This window comes from Rousettus aegyptiacus, unplaced genomic scaffold (assembly GCF_014176215.1).
Source record: "Rousettus aegyptiacus isolate mRouAeg1 unplaced genomic scaffold, mRouAeg1.p scaffold_m13_p_5, whole genome shotgun sequence".
NCBI classification, from domain to species: Eukaryota; Metazoa; Chordata; class Mammalia; order Chiroptera; family Pteropodidae; genus Rousettus; species Rousettus aegyptiacus.
This window is the reverse complement of record NW_023416308.1, coordinates 68,806,097-68,824,528: the sequence shown is the minus strand read 5'-3', so window position 1 is coordinate 68,824,528 and position 18,432 is coordinate 68,806,097. Positions and strand designations below refer to the sequence as shown.

General features: G+C 40.0%; 1 protein-coding gene across 1 annotated transcript; it reads left to right on the top strand.

Annotated features, from left to right (window-relative positions):
• Window positions 1–13,431: 13,431 nt before the first annotated feature.
• On the top strand, window positions 13,432–14,133 carry LOC107518536 (methylsterol monooxygenase 1-like). Its single transcript, XM_036221538.1, has 2 exons — window positions 13,432–13,655; window positions 13,688–14,133. The coding sequence occupies exons 1-2, from the start codon at window positions 13,546–13,548 to the stop codon at window positions 14,055–14,057; spliced, it is 480 nt and encodes a 159-aa protein (XP_036077431.1). The 5' UTR covers window positions 13,432–13,545; the 3' UTR covers window positions 14,058–14,133.
• Window positions 14,134–18,432: the final 4,299 nt, after the last annotated feature.

The following is an 18,432-nucleotide window of genomic DNA, read 5'->3' as shown; positions in this document are numbered from 1 at the left end:
CTGCTTATTTTGTTGTGAATGGTCCCCATGTCATTCAATATTCTTCAGAAACACTATTTAAATTGTTCTATATGCAATTTTATATTGGCTATTTGGAGGGCCACTAGTCAAAAGACTCATTCTTTCATCCCTGACTAGACCTGTTAGTCTACCCTCATCATGGTTTTCAGGAATAAAATAAAATTCCCACTTTGTCCTCAGAGGAAAAAGAAGAACAAAAAAAGAGATTTGTTGGGATTAATGCAACAGACACACTCTGCTAGGGGTAAATTACCACCAAAGTTGTTTTTCTGCTTGGCTGGCCCCAGCCTGACTTCAGGCTTCCTGCCTCATACACGCTCCACAGCCCTGTGCCCACCCCTGCGATGTTGCAGCCAGAGAAGGAAGTGGAGACTGAGTCTCCTGATGGGCGTTGGGAAACCTTAAGCTCTCAGTTAGGCAACACCAAGGGAAACAGAAACATTCCTATTTAATAGTTTCTGCTGAGTTAAGAACTGCTATTCAAAATGGCTGCTGTCCTCATCTGCCGGCAAATTGATAAGAACACAGGTCACTCTGCAGTGCTTACTGTGATGCGATACATCTATTAAAGTATGAAAGTGCCCACTGGTCATCTTCCCCACCATTGAGCAGGGTTCTACTTGCCATACTGGAGAATATGGAGGAAAGAGGTAAGTGGAGATTATAAGAGGTATGTGGCAAGGAGGCTGATTGGAAGTGGAGAGAAGAGTTAAAGAAAATAAAAGGGAATAGTTGCAAGATGGCAGAGCAATGAATAGGAGAGAATGCACGGGGCTTTTAAAAAAGAATCAGGAGGCTCCAACTTTGCATTCCCTTCATGGTGTTTGAGATACACAAGGAAGAGGAGGGATTATTTTGAAATTACTTTTGGTAGCATGAACTGTGTTTCTCCACAACGTTTTTCTGGGAGTAAACCATGAAATTTCATAAATACCACACTAGCAAATAAAGAGGGGCAGGGACAAACAAAGTAAAAACAGACTCAAACGTACAGAGAACAAACTGGTGATTGTCGGATATGAGGGAGGCTGGGGAGCTGGGTGAAAAAGGCAACGGCATTAAGAAATAAAACTAACTAACTAACTAACTAACTAACTAACTAACTAACTAACTAACGAACTAACGAACTAACAACTAACTAAAAGAGAGGCAGGGAAGTTACCAGTCAGGTGAATCCAAAAGCAGGTGAGGTTTGGAACTGATACTTTGATACTATTGGGGGGCCCCAGGAGAAAAGTAATAGAATTGTCAGAGTCCTGGTACCCAATTACTTATGGTCTTCCATTGGTCAGACTATAGAAATGGGTATATTTGCTGGCTAGGGAAGTGTTAGGAGATAAGACCCTTGATTTCATTATGGATTGACTTGTGATCCCACTTTCATAACTTTCTTATCACAAGTAAGGTTGCACTTGCCCTATCCATGCACACTGGGGTCATCTTGCCGGGGAGAATCCTATACAGCCCATGGAGGGATGGGGGCCCAAGGGAGCCCCTTGGAAGCTGTGGCCCCTTTGGCTGGGGAGTTTTGGAGGAAGAAAGATGTCTGTAGGATTTCAGAACATCAAAGCTGGAAGGGGTGTCCTCTTGGCCAGTGCCTCCTTAGGGGTCACTGTAAATAAACATAGGAGAACTCAAGTTCTTTCTACTATTTCCCCAAACTCAGAAAACACAAACTACTTACATACAAAGGTCCACTCAGGTGAACCACGACATTAATCTTTTTGTTTTTTAGCCAGAATTATTTTAGCTTATAATGGTAACACTGGTTATCTTGTAATGATTAGACATTCTGATTGGTAGTTGGACTTTGGGTGACAAAAAGTGAAAAAAATCATTAGTGACATAATAATAGCAGAACAAAAAATACTAATAACTAAATAATGTGCAGGCATTTTTATATTCTCATTTTGCTAATGAAAAAGTTGAGACTCTGAGAGATGAATGATCTTGTCTAAATCAGTAAGTGAATTTGGGGCTTGAACTCTGAGTGATTGATGCCAGGACTTGAGCTCCTTACTGTTCAACTGTTATCATGAAGAGGAGGGGTCTTCTACATAAATCACAGGAGTAAAGGGAGAACTCTCAATGGAAAGAATAAGAAAAGTAAATAAAACTACAATTATGAGTCCAGATTGAACTAGATGGTTTCAAGATCTAGACTCTCAAATGACTTAAAATCCCAATGTGTCAAATTAAACCAGCCATTAGATCAGGAACAGTTGCTCTAACAGGCAGATCAGTGTGTGCTGTGGACAGAGCACTGAACAGAGAATCGAGAGCGCTAGGTCCTGCCCCAAGTAGCTAGACGGTCTTTGGGAAGGTCACTGGACCTCCAGCTGGACCTCTCTCTCTAGTAGAGTAGTTGGACTTCTTACAGGGCTGTCAGTTTCTCAGAGAGCAAATTAAGGATCTGTCATACCTCTTAATGGCTAGACCCAGAGATGGTAGAGCATCATTCTTGCCATATTATATTCGACAAAGTAAATCACAAGGCCATCTTAGATTCAAGGGGAGAGGAGATAGACTACCTGTCGATGGGAGGAACAGCATGTGCGTATGAGGATGGGAGAAGTTGTGGGTGGCCAACTTGGGAGACCATCCTCTATACATATTGTGAGCAAAGAGTTTCATGGTCAAATAAGTTTGGGAAATCTTATTTGCCCATGGATATCTTTGCTCATAAAACCCACAACGAAAAGGGTTTCTTAACAGCAAGACTTCTTAGAGCTGTTAAAGTATCAATTGAAGTGCCAAGAATGATGTAAAGTAGGTAGCAAGTGTCAAAGGAAATGAAGGGGAGAGTATAATTATTGTTTTCTAGCCTAACTTTGCCCTTCCTGACCTTACACAGATCGACATGAAAGAAGAGGATACAAATGTAACCAGTCTAACAGAAAGTATTTATGGTTAAACTGGCCATCTCAGACAATTACAGTCTTTGAGAGATGTAGAATGTCTTCAGGAAGTTGCAAAAGACCTGGACCAATTTCAGTATTTTCTCCATCCTTCAGGGAAACAGCCACTTTTCTTCTAATTAGAGCCTCCTTCAGCATAAATTGAGATTCTGGACTTCTTGTTGCTGAGGAAAAGTCTATTCCATTGCTAATTAAAATTTCTTCCCGCATTCAGAATCAGTTTTTTTAACGAGTCCTTATTATTTGTGGGAAGCTAATGAAATCTGGGATGACTCTTCAGTTCTTCGTCTCATATTAAGAAACCAGTGCCGTTTTCTTGACAATCTGATCAACTATAAAGCACAGAAATGACCCGTTGACGTGATGCCCCAGAGAAATGGCATGCCTAGAGGCAGGCTGGTGTGGAAGAAGAAGGCCCTGGAACCTGCCTGGTCCGGCTCTGATTCCTGCTTCTCTACTTACTCCTTGGGAATCCTTGGAGGAAGTTAGATAAGTACTCTGATCCTCAGTTTACTCATGTATAAAATGGGGATAAAAATACTTAAGTTATAAGGGTTTTGGAGAGATTAAAGGTGATATTATATACTTACCTTTTGCTTCAACTGCTTATTCAACAAACATTTAGTTATTGAGTACCTAATGAGTGACAGGCAGTGTACTATATACAGGGTATATAGTTCGGAAGGAAAATAAACCACTTGTAAGTAGACTAATGAATAATAAATTTGCAACTAAAAATTTTTAAGCTATTGCAAACTCAGGTCAGTGGCATATTAGAAACGAGCAGGATGCTGTAGTAGACAACAGTGAGAAGCAGTGTCTTTGGGTTAAAAATGAGGGTCTCTCTAAACTGATACTTAGGTCGAACCACGAAGGATAAAAAGAATCCAGTCATATGAGAAGCAGAGAGAGGAGCCTTCCAGGTAGGAGGAACAGCAGATATCATTTCTAATATGACAAAAAATTTAATGAGTTTGAATTTAATATGAACTGACAGAAGATCAATTTGCCTGGAGCATAAGGTAAGGGGAAGGTTGGAGAGCTGGGCAAGGGAAGGGTCATACAGAATCTAGGTAAGGAGTTTAGACTATTCTTTAAAAAATTTTTTCTTTTTCTAAGTTTTGATAATTTTTATTTAACCCAATGTGCTCAACATATTATCATTTTAACATAATTAATATAAGAATATTAATAAGTAGACTTTTTTCTAATTGCAATAGGAAGGCATTGTGGGATTCTGAATAGAGAGAACACAGTCCAATTTAAAATACTAGGAGATCACTTTGGGTCCCACTATAGATTAGATTAAAGAGGAGCAAGAGTAGAGAAAAGGGAAACAATTAGGAAGATATTGTAGTAGTTCAGGACAGAGCTGATGATGGCATATACCAGGCTAATGACACTGACAATAAAAATAAGTTGATAGAATATTTGTAGTTAAACTGCCAAGGGAGAGAGACAAAGGGGTCCATATAGATTTTTCTGGATATTGATCTGGAAACCAGAAAGGCAGAGATTCCATTTACTGAGAAGAAGAAATTGGTGGAAAAGCAAGTTTGGTGTGGGGGTCAGAGGAAGTTAATACTTTCAGCTTGGGCATGCTAAGTTTATGAAAGAACCAGTTTGAGATACCAGGTGGGCAACTAAATAAGGCTGAAGATCAAGATGAAGTCTTGACTGGGGATATAAATTCGGGAGTCATCAGGATATAGATAGTATTTGAAGTCATGGAACTAGATGAGATTACTTAGGAGAAGATTATAGAGAGAGAAGAGAAGAAAGACAGGAGGAAGGCTTGAATCAAACTGAGTAAGACTGAATAAAGAAGAAGCAATCAGTGAGAATGAGGAGTGGGGTGGGAGAACAGACAGGGTAGTAGGATGGGGAAGCTACGAGAGGAAGGATAGTGTTTCACATAGAAATATTTGAATGCCGCAGAGAAGTCGAGTGCGAAGAAGAGTAGTCTGTGCATTGGATTTATCAACATGGTGTGATATAGGTAGAACCCAGATCGATGAAAGAAAGAATGGGAAGTGGAGGTGGTATATGATATCCTTTTTTTGTTTTTTGAGAAATTATGAAAAAAGAGTAATAGAAGTGTACTAGAAGGGTATAAAAGGAAGTACAGCAGAGATTCCTGGTTGCCTACCTCATATCTATTCTTTTCTTATTCCTCATTAACCTCTTTTGGGGCAACAAAATGTTTAATTAACAAACTATATTTCCCAGCCTCTCTTGCTAATTGGGGAGGCCAATGAGATGTAAGTAGGAGGCATTAGGCAGACCTTCTATGAAAGCTCTTTTAAAGAGAGTGACTCAACTATCCTTTCTGCTTAGATAGCAGACAAGACGGTGAGAACTACAGCGGCCATATTGCAATCATGAGAAAAACCTGAGGATAGAAGCCCCTGTTTAGGAAGTAGAACAAAAGGTTTGGGCTGTAGACTAGGGCATCAAGAATATTTTTAGAGATGAGAGATATCTGAGTATGTTTGCATGTTGGTGTGAGCCACCAAGAAGAGAGATTGGTGAGGAAGAGTCAGGGAGTAGTAACAGGACTGCAGTTGTTGCAAATGCGAGCGTAGAGAGATCCTGGGTGTCTGTTGATGAACTGGCCTTTGATAGGCTGCTGCTGAGGGTTTAGGACACTGCCAACGCCTTTTTCTGAGGAAAATTCCTCCAACAACTCTGACATTCTTGTGCTCTATTCATTTTTCGTTTTCTTCTCCATGGACTAGTCTTCTGTCTCTTCTTTCCCAAATTCATTCCCTACACTGCGGCCAGTGTGAACATTCCCAAATGCAAATCCACAGGCTGAACCTACGCTCGCTTGCCTTGAATGTAAGATGTTCTTTCTGGCCTTTCTTTCCAGCTTCCTAACTTCAACGTTTTATCCAGTGTTCTGCACACAAATTGTTAAAGAGAAAGCTGGAGGCCCCGAAGTGGTGTCATCTGTGCTAAAACCCATGCATGTACCAAACCTAGACATAATACCTGACTTAATTGCAGTTTCACCCTTTACCACAAATGTAATTTTAATCAACCTGTCTGGAATTTTTTAGCCAACACCAATGAGGTAATCTGTCATGTTGACCCTCTTCAACCACCACCCCCATAGGAAGAAGAGGCAATCTGCATGATAAAGCCCTTGCCATTCCCTCCCCCAGCCCCCCAGATATTCTGGTCTAAAATGATCTTTTCTTTTGCTAATAGTTCCCCATGCCACACCCTTTTTCCTATAAAAACTTTTCATTCTGTACAGTCCCTTGCAGCTCCCTTTTAGACGCTAGGTGGGATACTGCTGGATTCTTAATAAAGCCATTTAGACTTCAAATTTACTTGGTTGAATTTTGTTCTTTAGCACAACCATACCAATTGGCATTTCCCTAACAGTGCACTATCTTTCCCACTTCTTTTCTTTATGCTTCTCACTTTTTCTGATATCCTCCTTCCTTCTCTTTCTCTAATATACCTTTGAGGAACAGCTCAAATGCCAGGTTTCCCTGATGCCTCCAATGAGAACTAGTTATTCTTTCATTTTATCCCAGCAGCTGTCCTCCACTCATAACATTTCTCTGCCTTTCGGGCAAGTGATACAGCTTTTTCTGTGGGCCCCTCTCACTGGATTGTAAGCTTTTGAGGCCAGGGGCCATGACTGATTCAACTTTGTAGTCTTGCTCCTCTCCAGTCAGCTCAACAGATAATTTGTTGAGAGAGGTCTGGACCAGGCCTCCCTGTTTACTAAGAGAGTTGTATTTGTTGTATTTGCCTGTTCAGTATCCCTTCTCCCTGTTTCTAGTAACAGCATCCCTCCTTCCTCAAGGGCCTGTCCCTCTTCTACCCCTACCAGCTAGAGTCTTCTCCCCACTGCCACCCCAGGCTCATTCTGCAGCTCCTTTAGCTCTGTGAGTTGCCCAAGAGTTTTTCATAACACTTCTTTCCTTGACTAAGTTGGTTGGGGTTTATGGATCACAGTTGCCACATGAAATTTAGTGTTATTTTAGGACATTCTTGAAGAATTTGTCCCTTATAATATGTTCAGGCACTCCTTTTAAATAAAGCTTAGTCTCCTTAGGTGAAAAATCTGTCCCTCAGAGGGAAGGGAAGGGTTCTTTGGGTTCACGTGATGTCAGCTGACCTCTTTGGCTTCCACGGTGGTGTCTCTTGTTTTCATGACAACGTTTCTTGTTCACTAAAGGGATGCTTGCCCCACCGGCATTCGTGTTTAAAATCAAAGCTAGTACAACTTGCACTTTGGCCTCTCTTGCTTGGCAGAAACTGCAATACTTCCTGGCCACCAACTTCACCTCATCACTGATGGCTCTAAAATCTCCGCCGAGCTTCTGTATGTCCTCCATTGGCTTCTAGTTGGGGCAAGATGGGATGTGGGTTAGATCCCATCCTTCTCTGCTGAGCCATCTCTTGCCACAATAGATCTCATGGTTGGAAAGCTGACTTTCAAACTCGGATACCTAGTGCTTCCTTTTCTCAGGCCCCAGTGGGATCTCCTGGGTTCCAACATATCCCATGGAAAGAAAAGGCAGCTTGGGAGAGCCCCTCTGGCTTGTGAGCTTTCTGACCAGGCTGCGCCCTTGACTTTTACTCTGATGGGGCCAATCTCCAAGGTCTTATGGACATGGGGTGCCTGGCCCAAAAGGTGTCCTCCTGCAAGAATTCCAAATAGGGCTGGCAGGACCCCTTTTTCCTAACTATCTCTTCAACCTGTCAGAGTTTTCACTCAGGTTGAGGAGCAGAACACAGTGTGACTGTCACTTCTCTACCTCTGTTCCTTTTCTTCTCTCCGCCTTTAGCCCACACTGTCTCCAATAGCTTTGGCTCATAAGGGATGGGCTTCTCTTTTCATTCTTCTATTTTATATCCTTTCTTTTCTCCTGTTAGTTTTATGGCCTTCTTATTTACACCATAGGAAAAATTCTATATCAAGCTAATATGTAAAATGAGAATGAAAGAAATTTAGGCTTTCAAACATATCGCCTTGCTTTAGAATGTCAGGAGGTGATTTTGCATTCCTTTCTATGCATTCCTTAAGAATTCAATTTCTTCTCTGTTCTCCCCATCCCCACCTGCTGCCAAGAAAGGTAACTTGGTTGACTATGGGGAAGATCAGGTATGTGCACGTAAATCTACATGAATATTTTCCAAATATTTACTCTTATGCCTTTGACTAGGGAAGCCTAACTGATATAAGCAGCATGATACACAATTTATGATTTGCTTGTGGATAATTTAATCTTTTGTTTTTGCTAAGGCCTTTCCAAGAATTATCTGAAAGAGATTTGATCCAGAGTGCAAGGAGAGACAGATGGGACCATCTCACTGGCAGTGAGTGGGAACAGGAGACTCAGGTCAGGTATTGTGAGCAGAAGCTAACCCCTCCTCATGATGCCACAAAGTGATGCAGATGAGCCTGGAACCCAGATGCCATCTGCAGAGACTGTGGGAAGCAGGGGCGAGAGATTTGACAATTCTAGATAATTGGATAAATCGCTGCATTTGATAGAGCTTACCTAAACATAATTAAGATACAAAGCATGTTAAAGGCTCAGAGTAAGCAAATTAAAACTGGTAATAGATAAAGACGAAAACAATTTGAAGGGCTAAAGAAGTACAAATTAGTAGTTGATAGATGGTCACGGGGATGGGGAACACATAATGAGGAATGCAGTTAGCATTAATATATTGGCTAGGTGGCAAACTGGAGGAGAGAAGGAACAATTGGGGGGATTGTTTTATAAACTATATAAATGTCTAACCAACGTACTGTATACTTGAAACTAATCAAAAACCAATTTGAACTCCTCAATATTTGACTGTGAAAATTATCTCACTCCTATGAGGTTGAATTTGTTGCCCTTTAAACCAATTACTCACTATTTTTTTTAATGCTTTGGATATGTGAAATCCCAGAAAAATTATAATAAAGATATTTATCATCTAGTTTGGAAAGAAGTAGCAAGAGCCTGAGATAATTAAGAGACCATTAAAAACCAAAATATGAGAGATTTAAAGGTTCTTAAGGACTTTCCTGTGGAAAGGGTCCCACCCTGGATAGCTAGTCAAAATGAAATAAAGAGAAGAAAAATGACTGACAGTAGGTTTCTCACTGTTGGAGTGAGAGGTTATGGAGGAAGCTACAGTGATCTACGCAATAATGAATGAGGGTGAAGACCTTAGTATAAACTCATGTTTAGCTTACTATAGATATATATGGTTACATATAGAAATATTTTGGGTATGTATATATACATAAGTTAATATATATACACTTATTCTTTGCTTTGTCAGATGAGAAATGGCGCCCCTGTAGCTATGAGCACGTCTAGCCCCCAGATCTCGGTTTCTAATACCACTTTCCAGTAAAAGGAACCATGGTGCTTTGGAAAAGTGGCTTTTTCTAGGATTCAGGCAGGAAAATACACAAAATGAGCCTGAGCCTCTCACGGAACCAGAAAGTAAGGAAATGCTAAAAAAATCCACAGTGATGGAGCTATGTCAAAGGAACACAGGAGCCAAATAAAAGAGCTTTCGAAGGGCCAATGCTGAAACAATTTGAGGAACAAAATAAATGAAGTAATATTGAATTATAACCCAAACTATAAAATGTCCATGAGTCCCTGCTGATATAAACAAGTTATTGAATAAGTAAATGGGGGAGAAGAGAGGAATCTCTTGTGCTGCTTTGCCTTTGAAGACTTGACGTATGACTCCTTACTAATTAAGGCTGGGCTGTGCACAGTGAGCTCCTTCCAAAGAACACAGCATGAAAAGGGGGATAAAAGTAACTTTACGGTGGAAAAACTTGAACAAGGCTACCTCAGCCAGGGGAACGTGAGTAACACCAACAGTGATTAAGTTATGTACCTTTGATATGATGTGAGGTGGATGGCACTTTGGCTCTGTGGTCCTCCTTTCTAAAACCCAAAGCAATGTCTTATCAGGAGAAAACATAAGACGTATCCCACGTAAGGAACATTTTATAAATTACCTGACTATCTCAAAACTATCGAGGTCATTAAAAACAAGGTTAGGTCTTAGAAACTGAGATAGTCGAGAGGACTAAGGAGACGTGATGACTAAATGTAATATATATTCTGGGTGGAATCCTGAAAGACAAAAACATAAAATCTAAGGAAATCCAAATAAAGTAGGGGCCTTAATAACATATCTACATCGGTTCATTAATTATGACAAATTATTAACAATAGAATAAACTGGTTGAAGGGTATATGAGAATTCTCTTCACTATTTTTATAATTTTCCTATAAATCTAAAACTATTCTAAAATAGAGTTTATATAAAAACGATTGGCATTTGCAACACATGGTATGGTGGGGAAAAGTTACCGATAAATTGCAAGCAATCATTTCTTGTCTCTCTCATGTGATAACTGGGTATGTTCCTCTAATTCTCCAAGCCTATTTATTATATGGAGTCCATAATCCTCATGTCACAGAGTTGTGGCAATGGTGAAATGAGATAATGCATTTGAGGTTCTATGTCCAGCACAGGACAAGTTCTTGATAGCTTTTTCCCCTACTTCTCTCTTTCTCTCCACCTCCCTCCCCTTCTTCCTCTTGCCACATAAGGCCGAAGACAGCCTTCTGTAGTTCACTTTGAGAATAGCCCATCTGCTCATAAAAACCTTGGTTTCAGTCTCTCAAAACTCCTGCATTCATGCTTGATGATAGGACCTTTCCTGTTAACATCTTTGCCTTTGACAGAGTGACTCATTGCTAACCAGGGGTGTGGGGCAGGTGACCCAGGTAGGAGGTAGATGGCTGTCTGCTTGTCCATCTGGCCCCTTTCTGGTAATCGCTGCTCCAAATTGGATCATTAATTAACATTCACAGAGACTGCTGTAGCAGTAAAGGACACTGAACAGGAGAAGCTGAAGCCTGAGCTTGAGACCCAGCTCTGCTATCAGCCCTGTGCCCTTGGGAAGCCTCCACTTCCCTAAACCTGATGTATTCACCTCTAAAACGGGCAAGCTAATGGCCTTGTCTCTTTCACAGGTTGTGAGGACCAGTGAATAAACATAATAATGACAGCTAAGACTTGCTGAAAGCTTACGGCATAGTGAACTCGGGTCTGTTTGTCCCTAGTCATTACTCTTACCCATGATGTTGGACAGTCACTTTGTCATCCTTGGAGGCTCATGCTAATTGCTTCCCCAGTTGGTGCAGTGAAATGTTAAGTCCTGGATTTAAACATCGATCAAGTACTTTCTCCATGTGACTTTTGCAATGCCCCTCTACCCTGGAGTAGTCAGAGACAGGCAGGGTTCCTATGTTTTAAGGCTACAGCAAGAGATAGCTCCAGTCTCCTTTTCTGCTATTTGCCTTTTGGTTTCATCATTGTCGTTAGTAACTCACTTTCTTGATTATAAGGGAGTATTTTTTCCATTGTCCTTTTCTTCACAGTTGATTCAGTTTTGCAAATCAGTGTGTTACAAATTTTAACATGCATGAAATTGCAGGGAAATTTTGTCAAAACGCAGATTCTGATTTAGTAGGTCTGGGATGGGGCCTGAAATTCTGCATTACCAACAAGCTCCAGGAGATGCTAACGCCTCTGGCTGGGCCCAGAGCACATTTTGAAGAGGACGTGGCAGTGTGCCATTCATGGATGCACAAGACCGGCTGATGTTTCAGGTGCTGTTGAATTCTGTGAGCTGTTAATAGAGGGCATGGAGCTTGCAGCATAGCCCTCTGCTGGCTCCCCAGGTAAGCTGGCACCAAACCCAGCTCTTAACACTACTCTGTTGCTCTTTGCCCAATAGAACATATGCAGAACATGCTCTCCGTGTTCACTAAGCTACAATGTGATAAGGGAGTCAACTTTGGCAAACCAGTGACTGGGGATAGCACGAGAAGCCTCTTCTTGTGGACTTGCTTCAGACTGTTGGGAGACGTATACAACGTCAGTGAGGACAGATCCACTGTTGTCACATTATCCTTTCTCATTTCCCTTCGTAGCCTGTAATTCATCACTATGCATTGGACCCTCACTCAGAAGTGTGGAGCCTCATTTTTGACAATGCTGGCCTTTGTCTGAGGCTCTGGCCAAAGCCTCAGGGATGTGAAGTGATTAACTAAAAAGGAATTTGGAGAGTACCTGAGGGTTTCAATATCCAGGTCATGCCTGACATCAAATAGCTGAGAATTTATTCTATAAAATGTCAAGGCAATTATGAGCTTATGTCATTAATTTTCTCTCTCAACCACCACTCTTTCTAAATCTTAAAATGTCTCCTGGGTAGAAGGTAATAGCAGAAACAGGGACATACTTAGGTCATAGGCTTAGGCTCCACATTCATTTTTTTTTAAAAGTTGAGTTTAACTTACCTTTTAGTTTTTATTGAATGTTTTTGATTTAAGTCTCCAGAGCAGGAAACCAACAATTCCAAGAGAATGAAACCCTGCATATGGTTCCAAGATATGTGTTTTAAATGCTCCAAATTATAATTACAGAAAAGCTTTCATTGAGCTATTGTACTTTGAAGCAGATCTTTGATGCATCCAGTACTCGGTGTATTGAAAAAGAAAAAAAAGGAAACTCTGTCTCTCCAGTCCTTCCATAAGCATGTGGATTGTCCTATATCTATCTTGACCAATTGTGCAAGCTGTTTTTTGCTTCCTGAAATTCTTGCATCCGATTGGGCATACCAGGTCTTGGATTAACCAACCTCCATATCTCTTGTCAATCTTACCCCTTCCACCCCTTGTTCACCTGGCCAGCTTAGTCCATGCTAATTTGTCATTTTAACCTCTTCCTCAGGCAACAAAACTGGATTTAGATAGACCAGTCAGGTAGCCAATAGGATTGAGTGGGAATGTGCTTTGTGTCAAGCTTAGCCAATCGATAATAATGTTATTGGCTAGAAGTGCCTGAGGGAACTCGTCTGGGCCCACACAGAGCCCTCATAGACATCTTCTTTTTAGGAACCTAAGTTGTAGCCTATTGTCCCTTGTTGTTTTCACTATGATTGCAAGACACCTTTAGTAATAGCCATTGGGAAACCGAAAAGTTTTATTACTCAGAGATCCTGAAGAGGAAAAGAGAGGAGATTAAGAATGAGATTGAGGGAAAAGGTGGGTTTCGGGATGCTGTACCTGGCAGGTGACGGTGAGCCGCAGTCTCCGTGGGATCATCCAGAATTATAAAGCTGTCCCCAGAGATTTGAAAAATGGCAACAAATGAAAGTGTCGGCATCTTTAGTTTAGTGTCATTGGCTGTGGAGTATTTAGATACACTGTTACCTGAGAATCCTCTGCAAGAACCATTTAAAAATGCTTGGAACTACATGTTAGATAATTATACAAAATACAAAATTCCATATTGCAACATGGGGATCCTTGATAGTTCACCAGGCCATTTGTTTCTTGTTCAGTTTACTTAAATTTTTGTTTCAATTTATACCTTCCATGAAAAAGTATGAAATTCAGAAGGATAAACAAGAAACATGGGGAGGCCAATGGAAATGTTTTAAAGTACTTCTCTTTAATCGCTTTTGTATCCAGCTGCCTTTGATTATGGAACTTATTATTTTACAGAGTATTTCAACATTCTCTATGATTGGGAAGGAATGCCAAGATGGTATTTGCAACTGGCAAGATGCTTTGGTTGTGCAGTGATCGAAGATACCTGGCACTATTTCTTACATAGGCTCTTGCACCACAAAATATATATATATATATATATATATATATATATATATATATATATAGTCATATTCATCATGAATTTCAGGCTCCATTTGGAATGGAAGCTGAATATGCACACCCCCTGGAAACCCTAATTCTTGGAACTGGATCTTTAATTGGAATTGTTCGTTTATGTGACCACGTAGTTCTCTGGGCATGGGTGACCATTCGTTTTCTAGAAACTATTGATGTCCACAGTGGTTATGATATTCCTCTCAGCCCTTTAAATCTCATCCCATTCTATGCTGGTCCTCCATATCACAATTTTCACTACATGAACTTCATTGGAAACTATGCTTCAACATTCACATGGTGGGATAGGATATTGGGAACAGACTCTCAATTTATTGCCTACACTGAAAAGATGAAAAAGATTGAGAAAAAGACTGAATAAATATCTACATAAACCTTCCTGAAGATGCACATTTTCCAGGATTAAATCTAGTAGCTAACATTGCTTCTGGGGAGCAGAAACAAACATGTGTCTTGGCTGCTAAGTGATAAAAAAAATTAACAACCTTTACCTTCCTGGTGTGAACTTTTTCTGCTTTTCATTCAAGTTCTGTATGTGTAGAAATAAGAAGGAAGTTTTAAAGGCCATGTTGCTAAGTTTACAAAAAGGTTTACATAAAGTAAATGGAAGAAGTATTAATCTATGTCTTTCCTCCCAGTAATACTCTAAGATCTGAAGTTGAGATTGGTTTTTAAATCTTTTAAATTTTTAGTGGCCATTTAAAAAACTCTTAGTGGATGTTGGCCTTATCTTGAACTTTAACGTATTTTAGAATTTGCCTAAACATCAAAATGTGGGTTGAATGACATCAATTGATACAATGTGAGTGGGGCTGCAAAAATAGGAATAGCCAACACCAAGAATATCTACTCTTGTCTGGAGCCGACCAATTCAGGGTGATTTTTTTTTGAGAAGTTCTTTTGAGTCCCAGTGTACTACTGGCATCTACAAATTAAAGCAATTCTGAATTGATGTTAATGAAATATTTTAGTCTAAAGGTTTTCAGGTTTCTAGAATTTTTTTTTTAACAAATGAAGCTTTATTTCTGCTGCATACCATTTAATATTTGAAAATCAGGTTTTTATTATACTTAAAGCTGTATCTTGAAATTTCGTAAACCGACTTGGTATATCTGCACTTTGAGCTACTAAAATAAATGTGATTTTTTGTGTGTCTGATTATCTGGTCTCCAATTTTGAACATCAACTGTCACCTCTTATTTTTATAAGGAATAGTATATAAATAATTAAATTATTAAGTTTTATAATAAAAGGGATCATTTTATTTAAGGAAAAAAAGAATGAGTTTGAGCAAGAGGTAGTGAGCACGGACCTGGGATTCTTCTTTTATGGGGTCGAGGGTGGGGTGACTAGGGTTTCACAGGTTCATTCTTTATTGGTGAGTTTAAAACATAAGAGTGGGAATCACTTATATGTGGAATCCAAGGAATGAAAAGAACAAACTAATAGAAAACAGATTTGTAGATACAGAGGACAATCTGGTGAGGCCAGAAGGGAGGGGGATAGGAGGTTGGGAGAAAGGGATGAAGGGTTAAAGGAGTACTAAATAGAGTTGATGGAAGGTCACAGTGATGGGGAGAATGGCATAGGGAATGCCATCAGCAGTAATGTAATGGCTATGTGTAGAGCCATAGGGGTGAGAGAGTAATGGTAGTGGTGGGGGGTTGTTTCATAAACTATAATGTCTAGCCAAAGTACTGTATATGGGAAACTAATAACGAAATTAAATTAAATTTTTTAAAAAAGAGGGGAATTAAAGGATGGAAAGGGAAAAACAAGTGGTCAAAGGACAATGATCTAAATCAATCAGAGACTAAAACGAAGGAAACTTCAGGGATGAGGTGGCCTGGCTCTTTACCCATTTGTGCATCTGACAATGTGTTTATTGGAACTAGCTGTCTCTGCAATCAAAAGCTTAATGTCAGGCACTTGCACTGCACTAGTAATAAAAGAAAGAAACCAATTATCGGGGACTTAAACTATAGAATGAAATATCAGTGGGTTGACAGATTCAGAAGGCCAGAAAAGAGACCGTGTTTGTCATAAAGGTTCTTCCCAGGGTGTGAACTACGGGGAAAATGGTGAGCAGGTGTATGTTTGACTCCAGATGTCAAGGTCACTCTTTCAAAATCTTTATGCACTCACTAGTTTGTTCTAGAGTTTCTGTGATTTACCTTTTTTTTTTTTTTTTTTTTTTTAAATGTCCTTGTTACTAGGCTTGAATTCCTTTAGAGGACAAGCTTGTCCTGTGCTTGCTTGCTTGCTCTATTTATTTATTTATTATTTTAATTCCAACATTTAAATAGAGCCTGGCTCCAAACAGGTGTTTCTCGTTTGCTGACCAAACGTGTAAGAAATGACAACTCGATAAATAAATAATAAAAAATGTTGGCTTCTTTGAAAATGTTTTTTTTTTTGGTAGGGCATTTTAAATTCAGCAAATGCTAGCCTTTCTTTGCATGAAATGTTGGCTTAAATACTCTAAATTTTGTTGTGCTGTTTGACCCCAAGTTTAAAACATGATGTACATTCTTATAACTTTATACTTTGAAGAATTTTAGATAGTAAAAAATCATACCACCAATTGTTAAGGAAAAGGACTGTGGACTCAAAGCCACATTTGCTGGCTGTAGTCCATTAGGATGAATGATATTGTAAGAAGAAACCAGTGTCGAAAGACCAAGGGGAGAGATTTCCTTCATCAGAGGGTTATTCATGCCAGTAATGCCAAATGAAAGACCATAGCATCATGCAGGATTTCTGCAGAAAGATAACTAAGAATATCAAAGATGCAGGAGTAGCCCATGAAAATCAAGCAATCCAATTACTACCTAAACTTTTAACTTGTTGTTTTATACTTTCATTGAATAGAAATCAACTGTTCTCTCTAAGGGACTCCTCATTACTAAGGAATGGTTAATTATAATTCTATATCTAGAGCCATAGGGAATGTGAAATTTTTAATGTCCTATCCCCTGAAAATGAAGTATTTTTATTCCCTCTCCTATAAGATGGAAGGTCAATTGTATTTTGCTGAAATGAAATATGTTCTATGTCTTGTTGTTTGGACGTTGGCTTTCTGCTGTGCAGTATTCACACAGGTTATTCTTTTGAAGCCTAGAAGAACAGATATTACCTGAATTGATCATCCAGGTAAGACTGGGGACCAGAACCAGGAAGCTAAGCCTTAGCCAGGGGGGCGGGAGAGAACCTGTGTGTCTCTCAGGCCTTGCTGTTTTGTCTGTGCGTGGGTTATACCAATGGTGTTTTACTGGTGCATCCTTATTAGTTGTGAAGTATGTTGCAAATCATTTACTTTTTAGGTTTTTTGACTCACCTGTAAGAATGTCTCTGAATTTTTAACGCAATTTGTGGGAATTATTGTAGGCGAAAAAGAAGTTACTTCGGTACAGAAAAGAGATGAAGCACAGGTCATCAGGCCATGCTAATTAGACTGTTTGACACACTGAAGTTTTAGATTTCCCTCGTGGAGGATGTGGACCAGGGCTTTGGAAACTGAAAAGGCCTATGATGACTTTTGGAAAGAGCCATTAGTTCTGCTGCTTTACTTCAGTTTGGAACCTTGTCTTAGATTTTGCTCATATTTAGTGAATTCGTCATGGATGTTTCAAATTTTACTAGTTGTCTCAGTTGCATGAAGAGGCTCTGTGCATTGGTTTGTGTGACTCTAAAGCTAGGACCAGTGAGAAAAAGCTAGGAGGCGATGTAAAGAAGGACTTAATATTTTGCGGTTCTCAAAAGTGGCACACGATCTTCAGGAGGCAGTTATCCCCTGTTTGCTGGCTGAGTGCAGGTTCAGACACTGTTTCTTAAACTGTGACTATGACCTACAGTAAGAAATACATTTCACACCCGATATGAACAACATGAAACAATATTTATCCTTACCACAGGTGAAGCATTCTAATTTCTATTTCATTAAGAAAAAATTAGTGCAGGTTTGTGACCCAGAGGTTTGGAGGTCAGCAGCAGTTTGAAAAACACTGGATTAGAGCCTGGTCGCTCCAGCGTCATCATCACCTGGGAGATTAGAAATATGGGCTCTTGGCTCCTCCCTGCACCTACTGCAACAGAATCCGCATCTAAGGTGCAGATTTACAATTGTAGAGTAATCCAAGTTAACCACAGTGACTCCCTCCCATTTCTATTCTAGTATGTGGGAGCAAAGGGGATGGAGACAGCAGATGCTTTTTATCTGTAGCTGGTGTCACAAGAAAGCAGAGCTGAGTCAGGTGTGAATACAGTATCTCCCAAGTGTGCTGCAACAGAGTAAATGTTCTGACATCAGGTCTAGCTGTGTTAGGGACTCATGAGTGGTGCGGAAAAGATGGCCTTTGTCACATGGCAGCTGGCCAGAAGCTGGGCACTAAGTCCAACCCTTAAATCAGAGTATCTGTTATTTCCCTTCTGTTATCCCCAGTCTTCAGTAAAGTTTGCCCAAGTTTTATAGCATTGTCCTATCTATGCTTAAGGGAATTAGGGACAAAGTCTGGAGTTGACACCGGCTGTAACATTTGAAGGGGGAAGGGATCAGTTTCATGATAGCTATGGTACCTCCTGAGATGTCCCTAAGGGAAAGGTGAGTCACATAGAACAATGAATGGCATCATGAGACTCAGCAGTCCTAACCCTCAGAAGACATTGTCCCCTGACAACTTCAAAGACTCTGTGGCTATGCTGAGAAAGCTGGTGGCCTCTCTAGCAATGTTCCTTAG